The sequence below is a fragment of the Dreissena polymorpha genome, chromosome 6 (assembly GCF_020536995.1).
Source record: "Dreissena polymorpha isolate Duluth1 chromosome 6, UMN_Dpol_1.0, whole genome shotgun sequence".
Lineage (NCBI taxonomy): Eukaryota > Metazoa > Mollusca > Bivalvia > Myida > Dreissenidae > Dreissena > Dreissena polymorpha.
This window is the reverse complement of record NC_068360.1, coordinates 94,361,006-94,382,235: the sequence shown is the minus strand read 5'-3', so window position 1 is coordinate 94,382,235 and position 21,230 is coordinate 94,361,006. Positions and strand designations below refer to the sequence as shown.

General features: G+C 34.8%; 1 protein-coding gene across 1 annotated transcript; it reads left to right on the top strand.

Moving 5' to 3' along the window:
- Positions 1-11,134: 11,134 nt before the first annotated feature.
- On the top strand, positions 11,135-19,077 carry LOC127834856 (uncharacterized). Its single transcript, XM_052360932.1, has 4 exons — positions 11,135-11,327; positions 12,656-12,789; positions 14,869-14,997; positions 18,243-19,077. Exons 1-4 carry the CDS (start codon positions 11,240-11,242, stop codon positions 18,393-18,395), a joined length of 504 nt encoding a protein of 167 aa, XP_052216892.1. The 5' UTR covers positions 11,135-11,239; the 3' UTR covers positions 18,396-19,077.
- Positions 19,078-21,230: the final 2,153 nt, after the last annotated feature.

The following is a 21,230-nucleotide window of genomic DNA, read 5'->3' as shown; positions in this document are numbered from 1 at the left end:
TGGTTCCATGCAATGTTTTTTCTTTGCCAATACAGAAACAAACTATGTAACGAACGGTCATTTAAGACCAAAACAGAGTGAGTAACTTACTGGGACTCGACCCGCTTGTCACGAAATTTACATTTTCCTTCAGGTCTCTTTGTTTATTCGTACTTAACACACCTCTGTGAAAATAAAGGCATACAAATCCGTTTAAAAAACAAAACTGAATTTGAGTTTAAATGCAAGTAAGACATATGATAACGGAAGAACAGCGTTGCCAAATATTTTGCCAACTATTTTAAATAAAAATCCAATAACTGCATTTCTAGAGTTAAAGAAAAATACAGATACAGAAAGAAATGCAACCATTTTACTAATACTGCGACATTATATTTGAGTATTCTCCCTTTTTGAGCAGCGAGACATGTTTCATTTAAACGTGTTCCTTTCGATGTTTTGCTTTTAAAAATACCACCATCGCCAACACCACCAATAACAACACATGCTTTCACATATAATACTACAACATTGTACTACTTAATACTCTAATGTTGATGTTACGCATCTACTATAACAACCACATCTACTTCTACTACATCTTTGATAATAATACCTCAACGTATCGCTCTTCTATACTAAAGGTAATGTTACTATAAGGACGGAGTTTGTGGTTGTTATGACGATTGCAATGATGGTGATGACAATGACAGTGGTTATTATAATGATAGCTGTGGTGATGGTGATGCTGCTGATGACAATGATGACATAAATGGCGATGGTAATGGCAATGGCAATAGCGATGGCAGTGGTGTTGACGGTAGTGGTGTTGACGGTAGAGGTGGTGATGGTAGTGGTGTTGATGGTAGTGGTGTTGATGGTAGTGGTGTTGATGGAAGAGGTGTTGATGGTAGTGGTGTTGATGGTAGTGGTGCTGATGGTAGAGGTGTTGATGGTAGTGGTGTTGATTGTAGTGGTGTTGATGGTAGTGGTGTTGATGGTAGTGGTGTTGATGGTAGCTGTATTGATGGTAGAGGTATTGGTGGTAGTTGTGTTAATGGTAGTGGTGTTGATAGTAGAGGTGGTGATGGTAGAGGTGTTGATGGTAGTGGCGTTGATGGTAGTGGTGTTGATGGTAGTGGTATTGATGGTAGTGGTGTTGATGGTAGAGGTGTTGATGGTAGAGGTGTTGATGGTAGTGGTGTTGATGGTAGAGGTGTTGATGGTATTGGTGTTAATGGTAGTGGTGTTGACGGTAGAGGGGGTGATAGTGGTGGTGTTGATGATAGTGGTGTTGATGGTAGTGGTGTTGATGGTAGATGTGTTGATGGTAGTAGTGTTAATAGTAGTGGTGTTGATGGTAGCGGTGTTGATTGTAGAGGTGTTGATGGTGGTGGTATTGATGGTAGATGTGTTGATGGTAGTGTTGTTGATAGTAGTGGTTTTGATGGTAGTGGTGTTGATGGTAGTGGTGTTGATGGTAGTGGTGTTGATGGTAGAGGTGTTGATAGTAGAGGTGGTGATGGTAGAGGTGTTGATGGTAGTGGCGTTGATGGTAGTGGTGTTGATGGTAGTGGTATTGATGGTAGTGGTATTGATGGTAGTGGTGTTGATGGTAGTGGTGTTGATGGTAGCGGTGTTGATGGTAGTGGTGTTGATGGTAGTAGTGTTGATGGTAGAGGTGTTGATGGTAGAGGTGTTGATGGTAGTGGTGTTGATGGTAGTGGTGTTGATGGTAGTGGTGTTTATGGTAGAGGTGGTGATGGTAGAGGTGTTGATGGTAGTGGTGTTGATGGTAGTGGTATTGATGGTAGTGGTATTGATGGTAGTGGTGTTGATGGTAGAGGTGTTGATGGTAGTGGTGTTGATGGTAGTGGTGTTGATGGTAGTGGTGATGATGGTAGAGGTGGTGATAGTAGTGGTGTTGATGGTAGTGGTGTTGATGGTAGAGGTGTTGATGGTAGTTGTGTTGATGGTAGTGGTGTTGATGGTAGTGGTGTTGATGGTAGAGGTATTGATGGTAGTGCTGATCACAATGAGTCGTTCGTTATGGTGTACGGAAGAAACCCCCTCCGGAAGAAACCCCCTTCGCTAAAAACGGCAGGGCGGAAGAAACCCCCTTTCATAGTTTGCATACGCGGAAGAAACCCCCTCGCTAGTTTTGCATAGGCGGCAGAAACCCCCTCGCTAGTTTTGCATGGGCGGGAGAAACCCCCTCCCATAGCGGAACAAACCCCCTTCCAGACGATTAAGTTACATTCAAACGCACGGTAATTGTTTACAGAAGTTCACTTTAATTTTCAGAAAGTTCCCGGGAAGCATGATTCAATTTTTTAAAGACGAATGCTTCGGTTATTGAAGGAAAATATGTACGAAATATCTTCGTCACTATCGGTTCTGGACGCTAAGTTTGTGTTATTGTAATTTTTATCAATCTAGTACAAGTAAACGCATATAAAATGGTATAATCTCACTGAAACGAGTGCAAGACAAATTCACACGAGCATCTCATCATTAACAACTTGTGAACATACGGCTAGTACACCTCTTTACTCAGCACATAACAGTTTGGAATAGATTTTCGCACCTTCATTTAATTATATAAAAGGTCCTTTAATGTACCGGCTATTGTAGATAATGATGAGAAGTTGTGTCATGATCGGCCGGTACACTCCTTTAATCAGATTTTCGCACCTTCATTCAATTATCACGATAGCGATGTTTGAGTTTCGCAGATTGAATATTTAGTGTGTATCATTAACACCTTCATTAACAACTTGTGAACAAACGGCCGGTACATTTCTTTACTGTAAATCCGAAACACACTCCCGTAAGTTCGTGTTAACGCGTTTTTAATACGAAACACACTCCCGAATGTAAATGTTACCGCAACGTTGAAGAAATATTTTTGCAGTGTAAATTTTATTTTGTGTTGACTCTTTTCTCCATAAAAAGGGCGCGAAAATTATGCAGCATAAAGCGTGGGTGTATTGAGCGTTGTAACAAGCACACATCAGGGGATTGATGCATGCCCGGAGGGAATATTTCATCACGTCTATAAATAGTCACTTATGCCGAAATTTATTTGATACAAGAGAAAAAATGGCAAGGTTTGTGTTAAAGATATTATTGAGAGCTTTTATCGTTAATTTTTACCAGACAGTGCTTTAAAAATGTTATAAACGGGATTATCGGGAAATGAATATAAGCTTGAAAAGTAGCAAGCATGCAGTAATAGAGTCGGGTTGAAACGGATGTGTTGGGGAATTGTTCGAGTCGGGATTTTACTACCTCTGCGGGAAAGACTTAACACTTATGAAGGGGGTTTATTCCGCCTCTATGAAAACACGAAGGGGGTTTATTCCGCCTGTCTGAAAACTCGAAGGGGGTTTGTTCCGCCTATGCAAAACTAGCGAGGGGGTTTCTGCCGCGTATGCAAAATGTGAAAGGGGGTTTATTCCGCTATTCCGTTTTTATGGAAGGGGGTTTCTTCCGAATGGGGTTTATTCCGGTAATCTTCGGTATGATTGCTTTGATATCGGTTAAAATGATAGTTATTGCGATTATAGCAATGGAGGCGGTCTATACCAAAAGTGTCCGTGTCTTGTTGGCATTACACAGAAATAAAAAGTGTATTAAACATGTCAAACTATTGTTACTTTGACATTTATGCACACCTTTTGACAGCATATTTGCATGCTTGCACCATGTTTTCATTCATTGCAACTTAAGTATGTAACACCTCCCGGATATAGTTAACACGTGAATGACACACTCGTGTTTATTTGTAATGCATGACATCCTTCAAAGCCTTTTATATCCAAATGTTGATGTCTGTAATGTTATACATTTCCTCTATGTATTTCGGGCACTTTGATCGAGGTTTGACAATTATTATGCATCGACGTGTTAATGTTGTTATTCGGTTGTTATTATCGCTAGCATAGTGTTTGTATTATTAAATGACGATATATATGATGTTACAGTTGACATCACATTAATCAGTGTTATTAGAAATGTATTTGTTTACACATTGAACGATTTATTAAAACGATTGTGTGAAATTTATAGGCATCGTTAAAACGAATTCGGAATAACTACAAGTTGTATTATTCTTTTAATTAATATGTAATTATATCAATACAAAAAGTAAAATGACCTTCGCAAATTGGATATGAAAACTGATTCATGACAATATGTAAAATCTCCTGACAAACTGTTGAACATTTCTAGCACTTTGTAGTGGACGGTACAAGCCGATATTTAATAAAACTTCTGCTTAGTCACCACGATATAACTGTGGTATAGTATGCCGTAAAGGCCATCGAACATTACACAGTGTTAGAAACATTCGGGTTGCAGTTAATACAATTTTAATGTTAAAAAAACTTCATGAAGAAAGCAAGATCCAAAGATATATATCATAGATTATGGTTGTTAAGACTCCATTGCTTCCCTATTTTTCTGTACATACTCGGCAGTGACGCGGCTTACCCATGCTGCGCGACGAAATATAGCGCTAAAATAAATACCAGAAACAACAGTACATTACATTTTTAACATGCGTGATAGAACTGATCCATAATTATAAAATTTAATTCGTCGAAAGCACATTTTATCATTGAATCGGAACGTCTGTAACACAATACAGTTTTGACCGCCATTATTTAAGCGACGTCGAGTTATTTAATGGAATCTGAACGTTAATGCTACGCGCTTACATGCATATTTTTAAATTGTAAATGTTTTATCAAACCTTAAATGCTAATTGCGTTAATAAAATGCTAATTGTACGTTTACGGGCTATTAAAGAATCGTATATAATGCTTTGATGTTCAGCTATGCGGTAATATATCGTTATTGTTGCCTAAAATGTTTAATGTTTAATTACGTATTTCCTCATATTTTTAATTAATTATGCCTGAAATGTTTAATTATGTATTCCGTCTGCGATGTATTCTTTGTCTTTCAATATCAATATAGTTCTCTTACTCTCGTATTTATCGCTGTACGCATTTAATGATAGAGACATATACACTTGATGATTGTTATAACACTGCTTTGCTGTAATTATTGTTTTATTGTTGGCTGAATTCAATTGTTAAACATCCTTGCGACATCTAATGTTGATTGAAGTTTATTGGTTCGTTATATTGTTAATCATATCCCCACGAAGTAGTCATAATTGTTTGAATATACGGTCGTTACCTTTCCGGTCCGGTTATTGACGCGCTAGATATCACAGTAAGCCTTTGTAGGCAATATACAGTACAATACAACGTGTATTAACGAAACAAACAACACATTCGACCTTGTTGATGCTAACAAAAATAAATATTGCATACATTAAGACGCAATATCCAGCATAGAATGCTCCGTTTGTTTATTGTAGTGCATTGGTATATGCCGCGTTGTAACGCCCTCCTTGATCGTATCTGATACACTTCCTTTGATGAAACAAGTCCAGTTGTCAATCGGAGGAAAATATAGAGGATATTTGTTGGATTTGATGGAATATTGATGTTGATTTTATGATCACGAGTGAAATAAAATCGATATTCCAGCGAATCCAACAAATTTTCTTTTTATTTTATGCTTTTTCACCTTTTATTTACATTGTAATAATGTTTAACTGGATAATTTTGCTGGATTTATGACGTCATTTCGTCGAAAAAATGACGTCATTTCACAGTAAAACAGTGAAAAATATCGATATTTTTCAATATTATTTTCCACTGTTTATAGCAGTGAAATATCACTTTTATTTCACTGATTCTTCTCTATAAACCACCGGAAAGCATAAAATAAAAATGGCTACCGCACACAGTCAGACACCATGAATGCAAGGAATGAGTCATTTCCGCACAAGGTCAAAACACGACAATATATTCCTTACACACATGTTCGGCAGTCCGAATGTGGGCGTAGGCCGTTACTAACCCTCCGGTTGACATCATTCACATTTGTCACTGAAGGCACTGTCACAGTCACCGTCTCAGAGATAAAGTATTTATATACTGTAAATGTTACAACGGGACAAAACACTCAATATCATTTGAAATAAGAACGCATTTTTTCGATTGTTTAAACTGTAAAACAAAATTAAAACATTAATTAACAAGTGCAAAATTTATGTTTAGTTTATAATCAGATTGAACTGTCAGTGGCGGTTACAAAAGCCTACATTGTCTTGTTAACACATGGCATCGCACATTGTGGTGATTTTTTTTATCAATAACGTCAACTTGTTTTGGCGTACAAATGCAATTGAAATGTGCATTTATTAATGTTGACAAAGAAACAGTTAAACCTTGATATATTATTGTATATATTGTATATGGCATACTGGGTTCGCAATATGAAAGAATATATTCAATTAGTATGCGTTACGGTTGAAAGACAACAATATGAACTGGTGTTGGATAAAACTTGCTTGATCAATAAATAGGTTAAGACAGCTTAAATCTTTCGTATATAATAAATGGGCATTTCATTTTGGAATACACAAATGAAAGTAAAAGGTAGACATGTTTTTCCTATAGCTCTTTTCATTTTTTTGGTCTTTTTTTCATAATATGTTTATTTCTTAATTTAAAAACAAACATTTTTGTTGTCAATAACATAAAAATGACATTTTTATTCATTCACTTTGCTAATCATGTTACGGTATGAGTCTAACATCAGTTAATAAGGTATATATGTGCATACCCACCAACTATATCATACCTTTTGACAGTGACAATAACATATTTGACCCCCCCCCCAAAAAAAAAAAACAACAACAAAACAAAACAACAACAACAACAAAAACAACAAAAAACGACAACAACAAGCACACTAAACAAAATATATGTTCTATTATAGTTTATAGCCAAAGGAACTGAATAGCAAATACGTTGATGTGTTGCCTTTCTTGTGTTATTCACTTGTGAAGACAGCGTATACTTTTTATTAACGCATCATTACATCTAACCACAATCATGATGTTTCTTTATTCAGTAATATCGTAGACTTTATAAATTGTCTATAGATTGTTACTCATGCGGTAAACATATAAGCGGCGCTCTATGAAAACAGGGTTTATGTCATGTGCGTGAAGTGTCGTCCCAGATTAGCCTGTGCAGTCCGCACAAGCTAATCAGGGACGACACTTTCCGCCTAACTGGATTTTTGCTAAGAAGAGACTTTCTGTGAACGAAACATACCATAAAAGCGAAAAGTGTCATCCCTAATTTGCCTGTGCGGATTACACAGGCTTATCTCGGACAATACTTTACGCACATGCATTGAACCCCTTTTTCACAGAGCACAGCTCAATTATCGATGAGAAAAAGACCGTCACTGCCCCGGGTCGCTTTCGTAAACAAAATTAAAAACTGGAAAAGTAACAAATCTTTAATATTAATAAAATAATGAAGTAATAACCATTGGACAATCAATTCAAACGCTTGGGAGAAGGGGTTTAGGTGGGGTGTAAACTAGATTACATACATAAGAACACTCTTCAACAATACATTCAATACGCTTAAAAAATTAAAACCAACACAACCAAACAAACAATTTATTTCGTACGAACAGACATGTTCGCTTAAAATGAATACTTTACTTTATCGGACCACAGCTGATGACGATGCGCACATAATTTGCAGCCTTTCTTCAGGCCAGCGAACACAGACTTGGTAATTTATGTTTTATTTTTCGAGCTCCGTAGGCGATTATAATCATATGCGCAAGTATGCATATAATCTCTGTTAATTTACAACTGTCAAATTATATAATAAAGATGCCTTTGTTTTGTGATTCGTTTGGAATAATGTCAACCGCATATTTATATTTAAGTTTATTACATTATTATGATATATACAGCCCACAACTTTATGATGCGACTGTAGATGACAGTGATAACATTATTAATTAGAAGCTATGATACAAGAATACCTCTACTCGAAAGTACATGGCATAAAGAAAACCTTTGTTAAGACTTAACTATATGTTTTATTCAAGAACATTCATGCCTCGTTCGGCGTGCACTATGAGTCAGCTGTATTTCAGCGGTTACAGAACACTAAATTGAAGAGTCGTGTGAACTATGAATGTTTACACCAAGCAGTCAGGCGGTGTTATGCATGTAACAATGGCATTAAATCGTTTTGACAAGTGGTGCAAGCTTTGGAAAACAGTTCTTTGTCCAATATTTATTTAACTTAATTACGCATGCTGTATTTAAAAAAAATGAGATGTTTTTTAATATAATTGTCAAGTCAAAAAGTAACTAAATCGTACTAAAACGCATTCATTTTATGAGTGTTTTAAAGATAAACATACATGTATATACGAACGTACTGCACCAACGCAAACTAGTTCTGTACCTGATCCAAGCCATATTGCAAAAAAGAGAAGAATTTTCAAATAAAAACGATAATGCAAAAAAAGAATTCACGTAATAATTTATCCAAGATGATAACACTCGGAACTTGATTTGTGGAGAAAACTTACCACTGACCAGTATAACTGACAACATGGAATTGATAGGCAATTATACATTCCGGTGTTTTGTAAAGCACTAGCTGGTTGTATGATGCTTTTATCCACGAGCCCAAAGGGCGGGTGGAATGGGACACTATCAACGCGTGCCATACATAATATCACCTGGTAATATCACATGTATGATATACTTTCTTACTTTAAAACAAAAAAAAAACTATTCTTGAAAATAACGTTATCACGCGCCTTTATACACCACATGAACAACTGGTGTATTATGCTTGTCTGAAACTAGAACATATTTTTACCAGCCGCCTGATACAGATTTCACAACTAGAACATATTTTTACCAGCCGCCTGATAAAGATTTCACAACTAGAACATTTTTTTACCAGCCGCCTGATACAGATTTCACAACTAGAACATATTTTTACCAGCCGCCTGATACAGATTTCACAACTAGAACATATTTTTACCAGCCGCCTGATACAGATTTCACAACTAGAACATATTTTTACCAGCCGCCTGATACAGATTTCACAACTAGAACATATTTTTACCAGCCGCCTGATACAGATTTCACAACTAGAACATATTTTTACCAGCCGCCTGATACAGATTTCACAACTAGAACATATTTTTACCAGCCGCCTGATACAGATTTCACAACTAGAACATATTTTTACCAGCCGCCTGATACAGATTTCACAACTAGAACATATTTTTACCAGCCGCCTGATACAGATTTCCCACTATGAGACATATTATATTGGCAAATAGTTAAGGGGGCATATCGACGTCGTGTTCCTGAAATATGACCAGGTAACACAACCCATAATCCATAACCCCAGGTTTACAATTCAGGGTCGAGGGGCACTGGTTTTTTGATTATCGAATAGAAACGATTTACATACACTGTATATTTGTCGATACACATTCCCAGAGGTTTTCGTTTTTTTTCTTATTTTCAACATACATCTCAATTGCAACATGATTGCACATATTAACAAATATAACATATTTCGTCAGTTACGTATATATATACTTCAGTATTATTTACATTCAATATTAATGCACACATAAGTTATTCAGGTTTATACTAACAACAATAATATGGAAATGTGATCAAACATCCATGTTTTTATGCTTCATATCGTTACCAGAAATTAAATTTTTGAGATGATGCTATATTTTTTTTGTAGAGATTGAAAAAGGGGAAAAGATTAGTTAATTAAGGATTGTAAAAATAATTTTAGAAGCAAAAATTCGAAAGACACGCTATAATTGTTACTTTAGCGGAAAACGCATTGACTTTCTGTGCGCCCTAAATACGCACTTACGTGTTTTTGGTAGTTATACGATTATCTTAAAAGGAGAAAAGAGGAAGGAGACAGGAATAAACAAAACTAAAAGAGAAGTATCCTCAGAAAAAAGGCTATAGGCAAGATTCTTTAAGGAGTTAATACAAAATTGTTCCATCTTTTGTGTTGATCAAGTTTATCTTTTTCAAAAGCAATTTGCTTCTCTGATATAATTTTCGATCTTAAAGCGATCTTGATTTAGTACTGAATATGTAAGACTTTATCAGAATAATTGTATAATTTATTACTTGTTTATTTGAGCCTCATTTTGTGGTACCAAATAACATATCATTTGCATTTAGATCAATTTGTAATTGTTTGCTGATTAAAGACAATGTTAGCTCCCTCCGTATGGGTTGTACAGAATTACATTCATATAAAACATGTTTTATTGATTCCTTAAAACTTGAGCTATTAAGTTACATATATTCAACTATGCATTAGTGGGTAATATTCGATGACGGATCTTGTATAGGAAATTGCCTAAATTATTATCTATGGAGGCGTTAAATAGTGTCAGATAAGCACGTTTCCAGTCAATGCTATGTTCATATCAGGACATTAATTGTTCCCATTTACTTTCTTGTTTGCTTTTATTTTCGTCTATGGTTTGTTGTAAATTATACAAGTATTTACACACTGCTTTAGTTGTTTGTACATTTGTACTAATGTGTTATTATTACAGCTGACAAATTCCATTTCAGATAGTTGTTGTTTGTAAGCTATCGGAATACTTTGGATGAGTGTGTAATATTTAAGAAAATCTGAGGTTTTCAGAGATTTTCGAACAATTAATTGCACAAATCATTATCTTCAAACATATTTGATATCAAAGATGTTACAAGTTATCAATTGCATTTGTACTATAATTTTTAATGATCGTTTATAAATGAGACATATGTTTAATCAGTTATTTAATGATTTGAATGTTATTGATTGCTAATGATCTTACTTGAGCTAAATACAATATCATTATGCCGTAGAAATGCCCCTTTAATATGACAACATTTCAACGCAACGTGGACGTAACTTTGACAATATTGTAATAATATATTACAATTGGCAATTGTCGTGTTGGTCATCTGCGGACATTACCACCAGTACAGTCTGCATGTCTTTCATTGCATTAGTCATAGCTGTTGTCTATTCCCTGAAAAGCTATAGTTGTCAACTCGCTTGTCGTAAAAAGCCACAACACAACAAAACCGCAGCCGTCAAAGATGTATAATTTTCGTTCTCTCATCACGCCTTATGACGTGCTTATTAATCATTCTCCGCTGTTGTAGACAGTTGCTGGGGACACTTAATTTAGTTGCTTTGTTTAGTGTCGTTATTTTGCCGACCAGTTTACTGTATACACAACACAAGAAGATTCGCAAAGCGACGCGCTCTGCATACACGAACGGGCAGACAAAATGGCGGACCTTCGAATGTTTGCTTGTTTGATTTTTGCCTTTTTTTGCACCGGGATTGTTACTGTACCAGTCAAACATACCCATGGCGGTAAATATAAACTTGAAAATTTTATTGTAATTTTTAATTATTTTAAAACTTTCTATATATTCAGTTGCTTGCTTTGGTTGTTTGATAGTATCAGTTAACTTTGTTGATGTGGGTTTACGTTTTATAGTTAGTTTTGGGTTTCCGTTCTTAATAATCACAATATTATATGTTTTCCCGGTGGTTAATAAGTATCGATTATTTTACTTTTAAATGTAGCATCGTAGTGTTGACGCCAGTTTGGTATTACTCCCGCGAAAATTACCAACACAACTTTTAGCACTTTTTGTAATCACTTGGCATAAAATGCATGTCACGTTGTTTTCGTTAGAAAGTCTTAGAAATTAGTCTTGCACACACACTTAAGATCAGAGGCAATTTATAGTATCTTATGTAAATTATGAAATTATTAATGTGTCTCATCGCTCGTAAATTAAATCGAGAAGCTTTTGAAACCGACATATACTCATTTTGTATTTAAAGGGCAACTTCGACAGTTATTGACAAAATGTTCTACAATTCTTTTATCGATTCCTGTATTATGATATTTCGTGTTCATATGCCAATATTTAGTAAACGTGTTTAATCCTTGACACATTTATGTTTTTGTGTTGTTCTTTGGAAGTAAAAAAACTTGAAGCATTATACAAAGACTACAGGTAAATGTCGCATATTAATACAAATACAGTGTCCAGTTTCAGCAAAAATACAAATAATAATGAAGCAGTATATGCGAACTTAACGTTTTTTTTCCACAAGCTTTCATAATTTATCTTGATTGAATGTTTAAAGTTGCTTAATTATTACATTTTGTTATAAATGATATATTCAAAAAACTTAAATTAAGTTTAAAAAAAACAACAACAACACTCGTAGCTTAACCTAATGAACAGTAAAAATGAGCATGTATTAACGCGATTTTATCTATCCAATATATGTAACTGTTATACGAATACACACCATGACAATATATATACTCATACTAATACTGCTTTTATTGACATTAAGTGCAAAAGTGTTAATTGGTTTTATTGGAACAAATTTTCAAATAAAAGACCAAAATGTGTTTACTATTTTAATAATTCAGATTCTGTATCATGATGTTCTTACTAAACTTCACACAAAAAAGCTGGAATTCCTCTAATTCGGCAATTTTTAATAAAACATAGTGCTTTATTACTACTGCTTATGTATTGTAAAACTGTACACGACTACATATGGCGGCTGCTTTATATAGGACGCGCATGACCGCGTTTGTAATCACTGTACATTTATGTTTGGCATATATTTTCTCTTAATCATTAAAGTAGTATTTTCAACGTTTCTTGCAGTATCTGGGACAGACACATACAAAATCCGGGTGTCTATTAGCTCTGGAAAAGTCGATCCTCAGTGGACACTTGATGGCAACACAAGCAACCCCGACATAAAAACGCTCATAAAATACATCACAAATGTCGGACATGTGCGTACTGATCTTAAACATTTTTATAATACGAGCCCCGCTCTTGGTAATCTGAGTTGAATGCATTTTTCACCAGATCGTCATTTTCCTTAAAAACATAACACAAAAGCGTAAGTGTCGCTCCTGATTTGCCCGTGCGGACTGCACTGTCGAATCTGGGACGACACTTTACGCACATCCATTAAACCCCGTTTTCCAAAAGCTAGGCTCATATTTTTAGTCGTATGTTAGCCAATGACCGTTTAGAAATCCCTTGAAATAAATTTGAGTTCCTTAATATATACTTACAAATTTGTCAGACAGATCGTAAATATACAGATTGCCCAATTTATAGGTCCTGTTACATAAAAATGTCTTAAACGAGTAAATATATAATGCTGTTTAGTTATTCGATCTTTTGTGAAACATATACTACTATTTTGTAATAAAGATTATTATAAAACAAGAACCTTCTATATTTCATATAAATACAGAATATATTACCATTTGTCATTTTATGCCAGAGTTAATTCAATAAGTTCATCTAATATTTTTTTCTAAAACGCTATTACATTGTTCATATTCATCCGGAGTTGTTTTGTTCAAACCGTTTGATTTAAAACACTTTGATCGATATCTAAATACGTCAATCATTGACTGAAATTAAAAGTTGCATCACGTTTCTGTTCTGTTTTTGTGTGTGTGTGTCTTATACTAGGCAGGTGGCGCGATATCAGAGGGGGTAATCACGTGACAATCAAGATGGCGACGTCCATGACAAGGCAGGTATTTTTCGTCGTTTTATACCCTGTATTACTTGTATTATTTTTTTATATTCCACTCACTTTACGGCCATATTAGGAAGAAAGTTACTGGCTTTTATTTCATAGTAATATTCGCTCTATATCTCGACTTTACTCGGTGCGAAATTTCTTAGCAGGATGACCTAATAAGGGCTCCACTAAAAACATTTGCGGGGAGTAAAGTCGAGATATAAAGCGAATTTAAATACGAAATAAACGCTAATCATCTTTTTACTGATATGGCTGGAAAGTGAGCGTCATTTAAAAAATAAACAGAAGTAATAAAGGGTATAAAACGGCGAAAAATAACCGTCCCGGTATGGACGTCGCCATCTTGACTATCACGTGATAACCCCTTCTGGATATGCAACGCATTAGTTTTGTTTTCGATACATATCAGATTCAGTACTTTGTGTTCGATTCCAAATTCGATCATGCAATTTATTTTCCTTTCTAGTTTCCGTTTAAGCTCGCTTCTAATATGGTATGAACCAAGTTTGTAATGGTTTATAAAAACATTTTACTGATCTAAAAAACAACAACTTTATGCAGAAGTTGTGCTAAATGTAAATCTGGCGAATTTAAGTTGCTGCAAGTGATGAATTCACACTGTCAAGTAGAACAACGATTCTTAAATAACGCTCATGTTTATACTCCACCAGATCCATATACATATCTTCACGCGCGTTTGCATGTACAAAACCTAACGATGCAGTTACCTCCCGTTACCTTTGGCTATATCATATTTAATAATAATTTAATTGTATTCAGACTGAATTTCATTTGATTGAATATGGTTCTTCAATATGAATTTGTTTTGTCTGTTCTCTGTTGTATGTCTAATTTACAAACTTAATTGTATTAATCGGAAAGTACCGAGAATATTCGAGCAACTATTGTCACACAAACAGCCTGGATACTAATCAGTCAAAAGGCAGTAACCTGCGGCAATTTACTTGTAACTACAATATATTTTATAAAATGCTTTACTCAACACTGTGAACCTCATAACGTAACGTGATTCTGCACACTGATTAAAAAAACATTTATTGTGTGTCATTTGAAACAACATCAAGGGGGTTTCATTCTGTTCTGTTTTTGTTTTCAATATCATTGCACGTAATTGTATCCCCTGTCTGATACTATACACGTATAATACATGATATAAGCAGCACGATTTCATAATGAGATTAAGTCAACGATAGACATATTTTAAAAATAGATTGAATACTGTTATGTACTCAAGGGTATTCAGCTATAGCAATAATTTGCTATAAATGCTATTATGCTGTTTCAGAGTATGGGACACAGTGAGACACCCAAAGCATTTCCGGATGTGAGCGGGTACAGAGGCATTGAGATCGACCACATGGTTGACGGTAAATCTCAGCACGTGTGGGTCATCCCTAGATGCGAGCTCATCAAGGTAAGCACGGGTTGGCCACTGGTATAATGTGCGCCTCGTTCTGGGTAAACTGGACATAATGTTTGTGCGCAAAGTGTCGTCACAATTTAGCCTTGCAGTGCGCATAGGGTAATCATTGACGGCATTTTCGCTTTAATTGTATGTTCTCGTTTAATGAGAGTCCCATCCTAGCGAGAGTCCATGATAAACCTGTGCTGACCGCATGTCTATAGTCTAATTACTCTAATCTAATGAGTCGCATGTCTAATGAATATGTTTATAAGTTGTTTAATACTCATAAGTATGATTTGTATCAAGTTAACGTTTCTACAAACGCAATATTTACCACAATTAAATATAATTGTTTTTGTAAATTATGCAGGTTCCAATAAACAAAGCAGCTGAACAAATAATCAAATGTTTTTCGATATTCAAATGTTATATAGCCAGTTACAGTAAACTCCCAGTAATAGTGAAACATCAGATGTCCGCTTAAATGGCAAACCATATGCGCAGCGCTATTTGAAAATGGGAGTTAATACCTGGGCAAAAAAAGTCGTTTCAGATACCCCTGTGCGGTTCGCACAGGATGATTAGAGACGACACTTTTGTTTGAATGATCTTTTTCGTTTCAATAATCTCTTTCTAGCAAAAATCAAGTTTAAGAGAAAAGTACCGTCCCTGATTAGCATGTGCGGACTGCTTTACGAACATACAGTTAGCCAAGTTTTTCCAGACAGAGGTTCATATACTTGTCCTATCAAACAACATTCATAGTGTAATGTATGTCTGCACCATATTGGCTTTAATGTAAAAAGATGCACTTTATAATAAGACTTGTTGATATTTTTTTAATTATGACATAATCATTTATTATAATTCAATTACACACTATTCTCGAGGTGAGTTTTCCGACTTGCATTTACTGTGGCTATTATTCATTTGATAAACCACTCAACTCATATGTTTTATGTTTTATTGCAATGTGTGCCTCTATGTATAACGAATGTGATTGTGAACATGTGTTTGTGCGGTCCAAAGAAGGATTGTGTATCTGACCCATATCGGCTCTAATTTTATTTGCTCAGCTGTGCATTTTAATTTAAGCTATGTATTTGTTGGTTTAAACACTATTTATTTAGTTCAATAGAAAGTACTTATAAGCAATACAAAACAAACATACACATTATTTTCGAACGATATACAGGGCAGGAAGACATTGCAATATTGCTTAACATAAAGGTTGTAGGATACAATTTGACCGAATTGAGAATATAGCTCGAGGCTTATGCTATGTCTCTCTTCTGTCATGTATTTGTTGTTTGATATTGATTATCATTATGCAATTTTTTTTTAGTTTTTTTATAGGCAATATGTCTTACAATAAGCTATGATTTATGTTGTAAATTATGAAGAATCCAATTTCCTTTGCAATGGAAAAATGATAAAACCTGGCTCGAATTTAAATAGGTAATATTGCCTTTTGGAGTCAATTTAAAATCATATAGAGAGAGCAGATTTTTAGTCAGGTACAAATACACTTTGACCCCCAAAAACTTGCTACAAAACGTATTTTCGCCTGGTAGGGTAGCACGTACTTTATAACATATCAAAAGTTTCCAAAATCGGACCTCCAGATTGTTTTTTTCAAGATGGCTGCCAACATGACCGCCAAAACCTATTTATGATCATAACTATGCAACTATCGATTCAAATTTGATGATTTTGGTGTCTATACCCAGGTTTAGGGGACCAAAGAACACTTTGAGATAGTTATAATGAAACAAATAAATCCAACATGGCCTCCAAAAATAGCCACCGCCACAATAAGTTCAATCACAAGTACATAACGTTTGACTCAAAGATGAGAATATTTATGTAAAACGTCAATAGAAGTGGAGACAAAAACACGTTGGTTGAATTCTTGATGTCACTATGCAGTTGAATCATGAAAAAATCCAATGTATGACATTCAGCAGGCCACTTTTACTTGAATCACAATCTGTATCGTTACCGATCAAAGCTGTGGGGCTATGGAAGGGATCATTCCACTGTTGCTTTAACAATATCAACGTCTGCATCCCCTGGTGACATAATTATATAACATCCCCATTTAATTAGAGCTGTGCTGATCAGAGCAATCATGCCTGCCTTGTTTTTGTCTCGAGACAAAATTCCTAATTATTGCATAATCATTCTGATTCTTTGTTGAAAGTCATACTCAGGTTCACGTTTTTGTCCTCGTCTCTGGTGTGTGATGTTCGATAGAAGGGCCGTCTTCGTAACAATCGAACACCACTGTTGCTTGTCCGTGAAATCCACATAACACTTGACTATTGCGTTGTTTGTGTCGCCATTTTTCCATGGAAACCGATGAAGCAAGGAGCCTTCCATCAAGCACGTAACAATCTGATTCAGGAATACAGTTAAACAGAGCCTCACTTTATACGTTTACAGCTTGATCTATCATTGAGTGAATGATCTGAGGCGTGTCTGCTTTACATAGTATGTTCATGGCTTCAAAGGAAAGATCTTCAGATTTTGACACTTCCAGGAAACGCTGATACAGAAGGGCAGGATAAATAGCACGGTCTTTAGCAATCTTAACAGCTGAGCTATTCCCATGATTTTGGTATCTGTCTTTTCTCTTAGATTTATAAAAGAAATGTCGACTTTCCTATCATATATCCTACGATCGTATTCCGAACCTCCTGAAATGCATGAATATTCACATCTGATCCAGCCACTATCCAATTGACAATGTTTTTCAAAGACGATAGGGTGTAGGGTGAGCAGGTTGTAATCTTTGTCTGCATCTTCTAGAGATCAGAAACATCTCTTTTGATGCTCACCTCAGTTGTGTCTTAGTGTTGTGGACTTGCTGTATTGGCAAGTTCCATAAAATCCTGCATCGCACCGTTGTACTCGGATGTTACGGGTGCAGAAAGGATCCAACATTTTGCATTACGTCATTTTACCCACTGCCGGAGGGGACTTATGGTTTGCGCTCTGTGCGTCTGTCTGTCTGTCACACTTTTTTGGATCCTGCGATAACTTTAAAAGACTTCATATTTGTTCATGAAACTTAAAACGTGGATAGATGGACATTATGCACGTCATTTTATTTTGTTCTAACGTCAACAATTCTGGTTGCTATGGCAACGAATATCAAACAAAAATTCTGACAATGGTGGAGCCGGTAGGGGACATACATTGCTTGGCAATAGTCTTGTTTGTTCTCAGATCATGCTTTACATTTATTGCAGCTGGAGTACTTGCTGATGAACCTGACCGCCGGAAATGACATGTCGGCGGAGCAAAAGAGCCACGCATACGGCGTTCTTACCAAGTGCATGAACGCCAAAAAACTGGACGGCAAGGCTTCCACCAATAAGACGGCAGAAACTCACGCTGTTTAATTGGTCGAATTTCGGGCGGCACTTTTGATAACATTACGACATCGTTGGTTGTTTTCTTGGGAATGCATCGTCATTCAATGAACACACACGTATCAGATAAAAATGGTAATCGTTTGACGATGTTAAGGTTTCATAAACTAAGTTAACAAGGAGAGGGAAACACCAGGTCATTTTCTTATGTAGTTTGACAGTGGGTTTTTCGCGTTATGTTAATATAGTATATGGAATACTTCCAAAAAACACACTCGCTATCCCATAAAGAATTCTTTTTAACATAAGGTATATAATGTGTTTCTAAAGAATTCTTTTGTAAGTAAATGTATTTATGTTCAACATCCAGTTGGTACGTTAAATGCTTTGTTTGTTCGTTAATTTGCCAATACTATAATTATGATTATCGTTAATATTTTCTATACTAAAACTTGAAATATTAGATACACCCTCAATGTATATAAGGATAAATATTGTCCAGCTTCTTCTTCAATTCCACCGCAACAATATTAATTCACAATTTTTGTTTGAGAAATGTATGCTTCGAATATTTGTTAAACTTGCTTAATTGCTATCAAGTTACGTTGAAGTGATTATATAAAACATGGAATAGACAATACTTGCATACAGAGAAAATGTATGTTATTTACATTTGTTTCTAATTAAAAGTGAAATCATTGACTTAAATGCATGTTTTGTTTCCTGTTTTTATTTTTCCCATTAACATAAAAATGTAAAAGCTGCAAGCAAAATATTAAAATCATGAAATGGTTGCAAATACATACATGTATTGATTATCGTAATTTCATGTATGTAACTAAATAATTCGCGTTAGTCAGTTCGTTTTTGGGACAGCAAATTACTCGTTTTATTTGAATTATGGGATTATTGATGTTACCATTATGTAAGTTACATTTAGTCGGTTTGTATAACATTATGATTCTACAACTAAAAACTAAAGAAAATACTGAATGTTTATATATTGCTAAACTAAGTGTACACTTTAAGTTCGTAGCGGTAGGGGGAGGTGGGAATAATTATTATATTACCTCAATATTAAAACTGTTACCACTTAGATACGTATTTGGACACATGTGTTGTTCCATAGAAAGTTAAATTTAAATTAATACATTTCTTTTATACGGGCAAAAGCCCGCGCCCGTAGCGGGCGTTAACCGTTCATACATATGAAAATTTAGACAAAAACAATATGCGCAGGGATGCATCTTAAAAAATATTTTCGCGATGCGATTATCTCCCTTGAATACTTATCTTGTCCATGTTCTACCTCCGTTTGTTTAGTTGCGAGTATTTGATTCAATTAGTTAAATATCTTAAACTTATTATTATCCTCACTAAACAATAAATAAAACTGTTTAAAAAATTAAAACGCTGAATTCATGAACATCGGCGTTGATTTCGAGCTCTAAAATGTTTAAGGGGAGCTAACCACTGCGCATACAGCGTCCGGTGTTTACCTGTCAGAATTCGTGACGCATTTTCCATTCGCTCTCAGACAGCTGTTTTACGAGTAATCATTGGCAATATTTTGGTGAGTTTTAATTGTTATCCATCAGCAACACATTTATTCACAAAATTTAACGATAGTCCGATTAAAATTGTAGTCTTTTAGCTTATTTTAAACGTATTTACACCGCATTTGCTCGCATCCCGAATGATTACACATCACTATATACAGTTAAGGCCTAAAACCACAAAATCAAATACCGTTTGATTTTCGTACCAACACTGACAGTTTTGGTTTCCAGAAATCAAAAAAGGAGGGATTCCTGGACCATCAACGTTTCCAAGCTATATACACAGTTGTTAAGCTGTGGCGATCTAATTTATTGGTTCCGTTGGTTTACTTGGATGGAACATGTGTGAACTTTTATAGAACTTTGAAAAGTCTATATCTGTACATCTATAAACAAAAATCGGCTATTGCATTCTACGGTCAGATGTGCAAACATTGTCAAAGTGTAATTAAATTAACAATTTTAAGGCAATTATGCTGAAGAAATATTAAGGTTCCTATGCAAATGTAGTTTGTATATAGACAAGTTTCTGCCAATAAATATCAAACTAGTATAACAAAATTTACCACAAGTATCTAAAAGCACTAAATATGCAAATCAATGTTAAAATAGTATTAACAAAACTAAGAATGTAAAACCATATGTTTAGTTAGATTATAAATTCTTACTTAATTCTTTATTGTAATTCTAAACAGTAGCAAAAAGCTTGTTTAGTTAATTCATAATGCCATTGATATGTATTTCCTTTTTATTGTGTAATTAATACATTTGTTGTTACTTGTTGTTCCATGATAAATGTTAAATGCTCTCGTAAAAAATCAGCATTGCTAATTTTGTAAAAGGTAATAAAATGTTACTTCATAGGTTCCACAGTTTTTCAAAGGATAACATCATTTTGTAATTTCATATACGTAAATATTATTGTAAGTTGATGAACGTGTTTTAGTATTACTTATTGTGTCACTATAATTTTAAGTGCGAATAAATGATGTGAAGTGTTTTGTATCTCCTCACAATACCACATACCTTTTTATATATGTACTGAATATATATATTAACATCATTTACATGCTTCTGCTAGCGGCTTAGCCAAAAACAATGACTGACAGATAAATAAGCTCATATGATTACTGATAATCTATGTTTTATTGTATATGTTATTGGAATGTTTAAATAAAAAAATATGGATGGTATAACATTATGTTTATTTGCATTCAAATTGTAACTATACAGCTACAAACTAAGTGTATGCAGTTTAGACTGTGATTTATGAATTGCTACAAAATGGCTAGTTTTTTAGTGTCGT

What these genes read in the sequence shown, in the direction of transcription:
- LOC127834856 (XM_052360932.1), top strand. Translation starts at nt 11,240, where the DNA reads ATGGCGGACCTTCGAATGTTTGCTTGTTTGATTTTTGCCTTTTTTTGC. An exon ending in ACATCACAAATGTCGGACAT is followed by an intron (nt 12,790 to 14,868) that starts GTGCGTACTGAT and finishes ATGCTGTTTCAG; the next exon opens with AGTATGGGACACAGTGAGAC. An exon ending in CTAGATGCGAGCTCATCAAG is followed by an intron (nt 14,998 to 18,242) that starts GTAAGCACGGGT and finishes CATTTATTGCAG; the next exon opens with CTGGAGTACTTGCTGATGAA.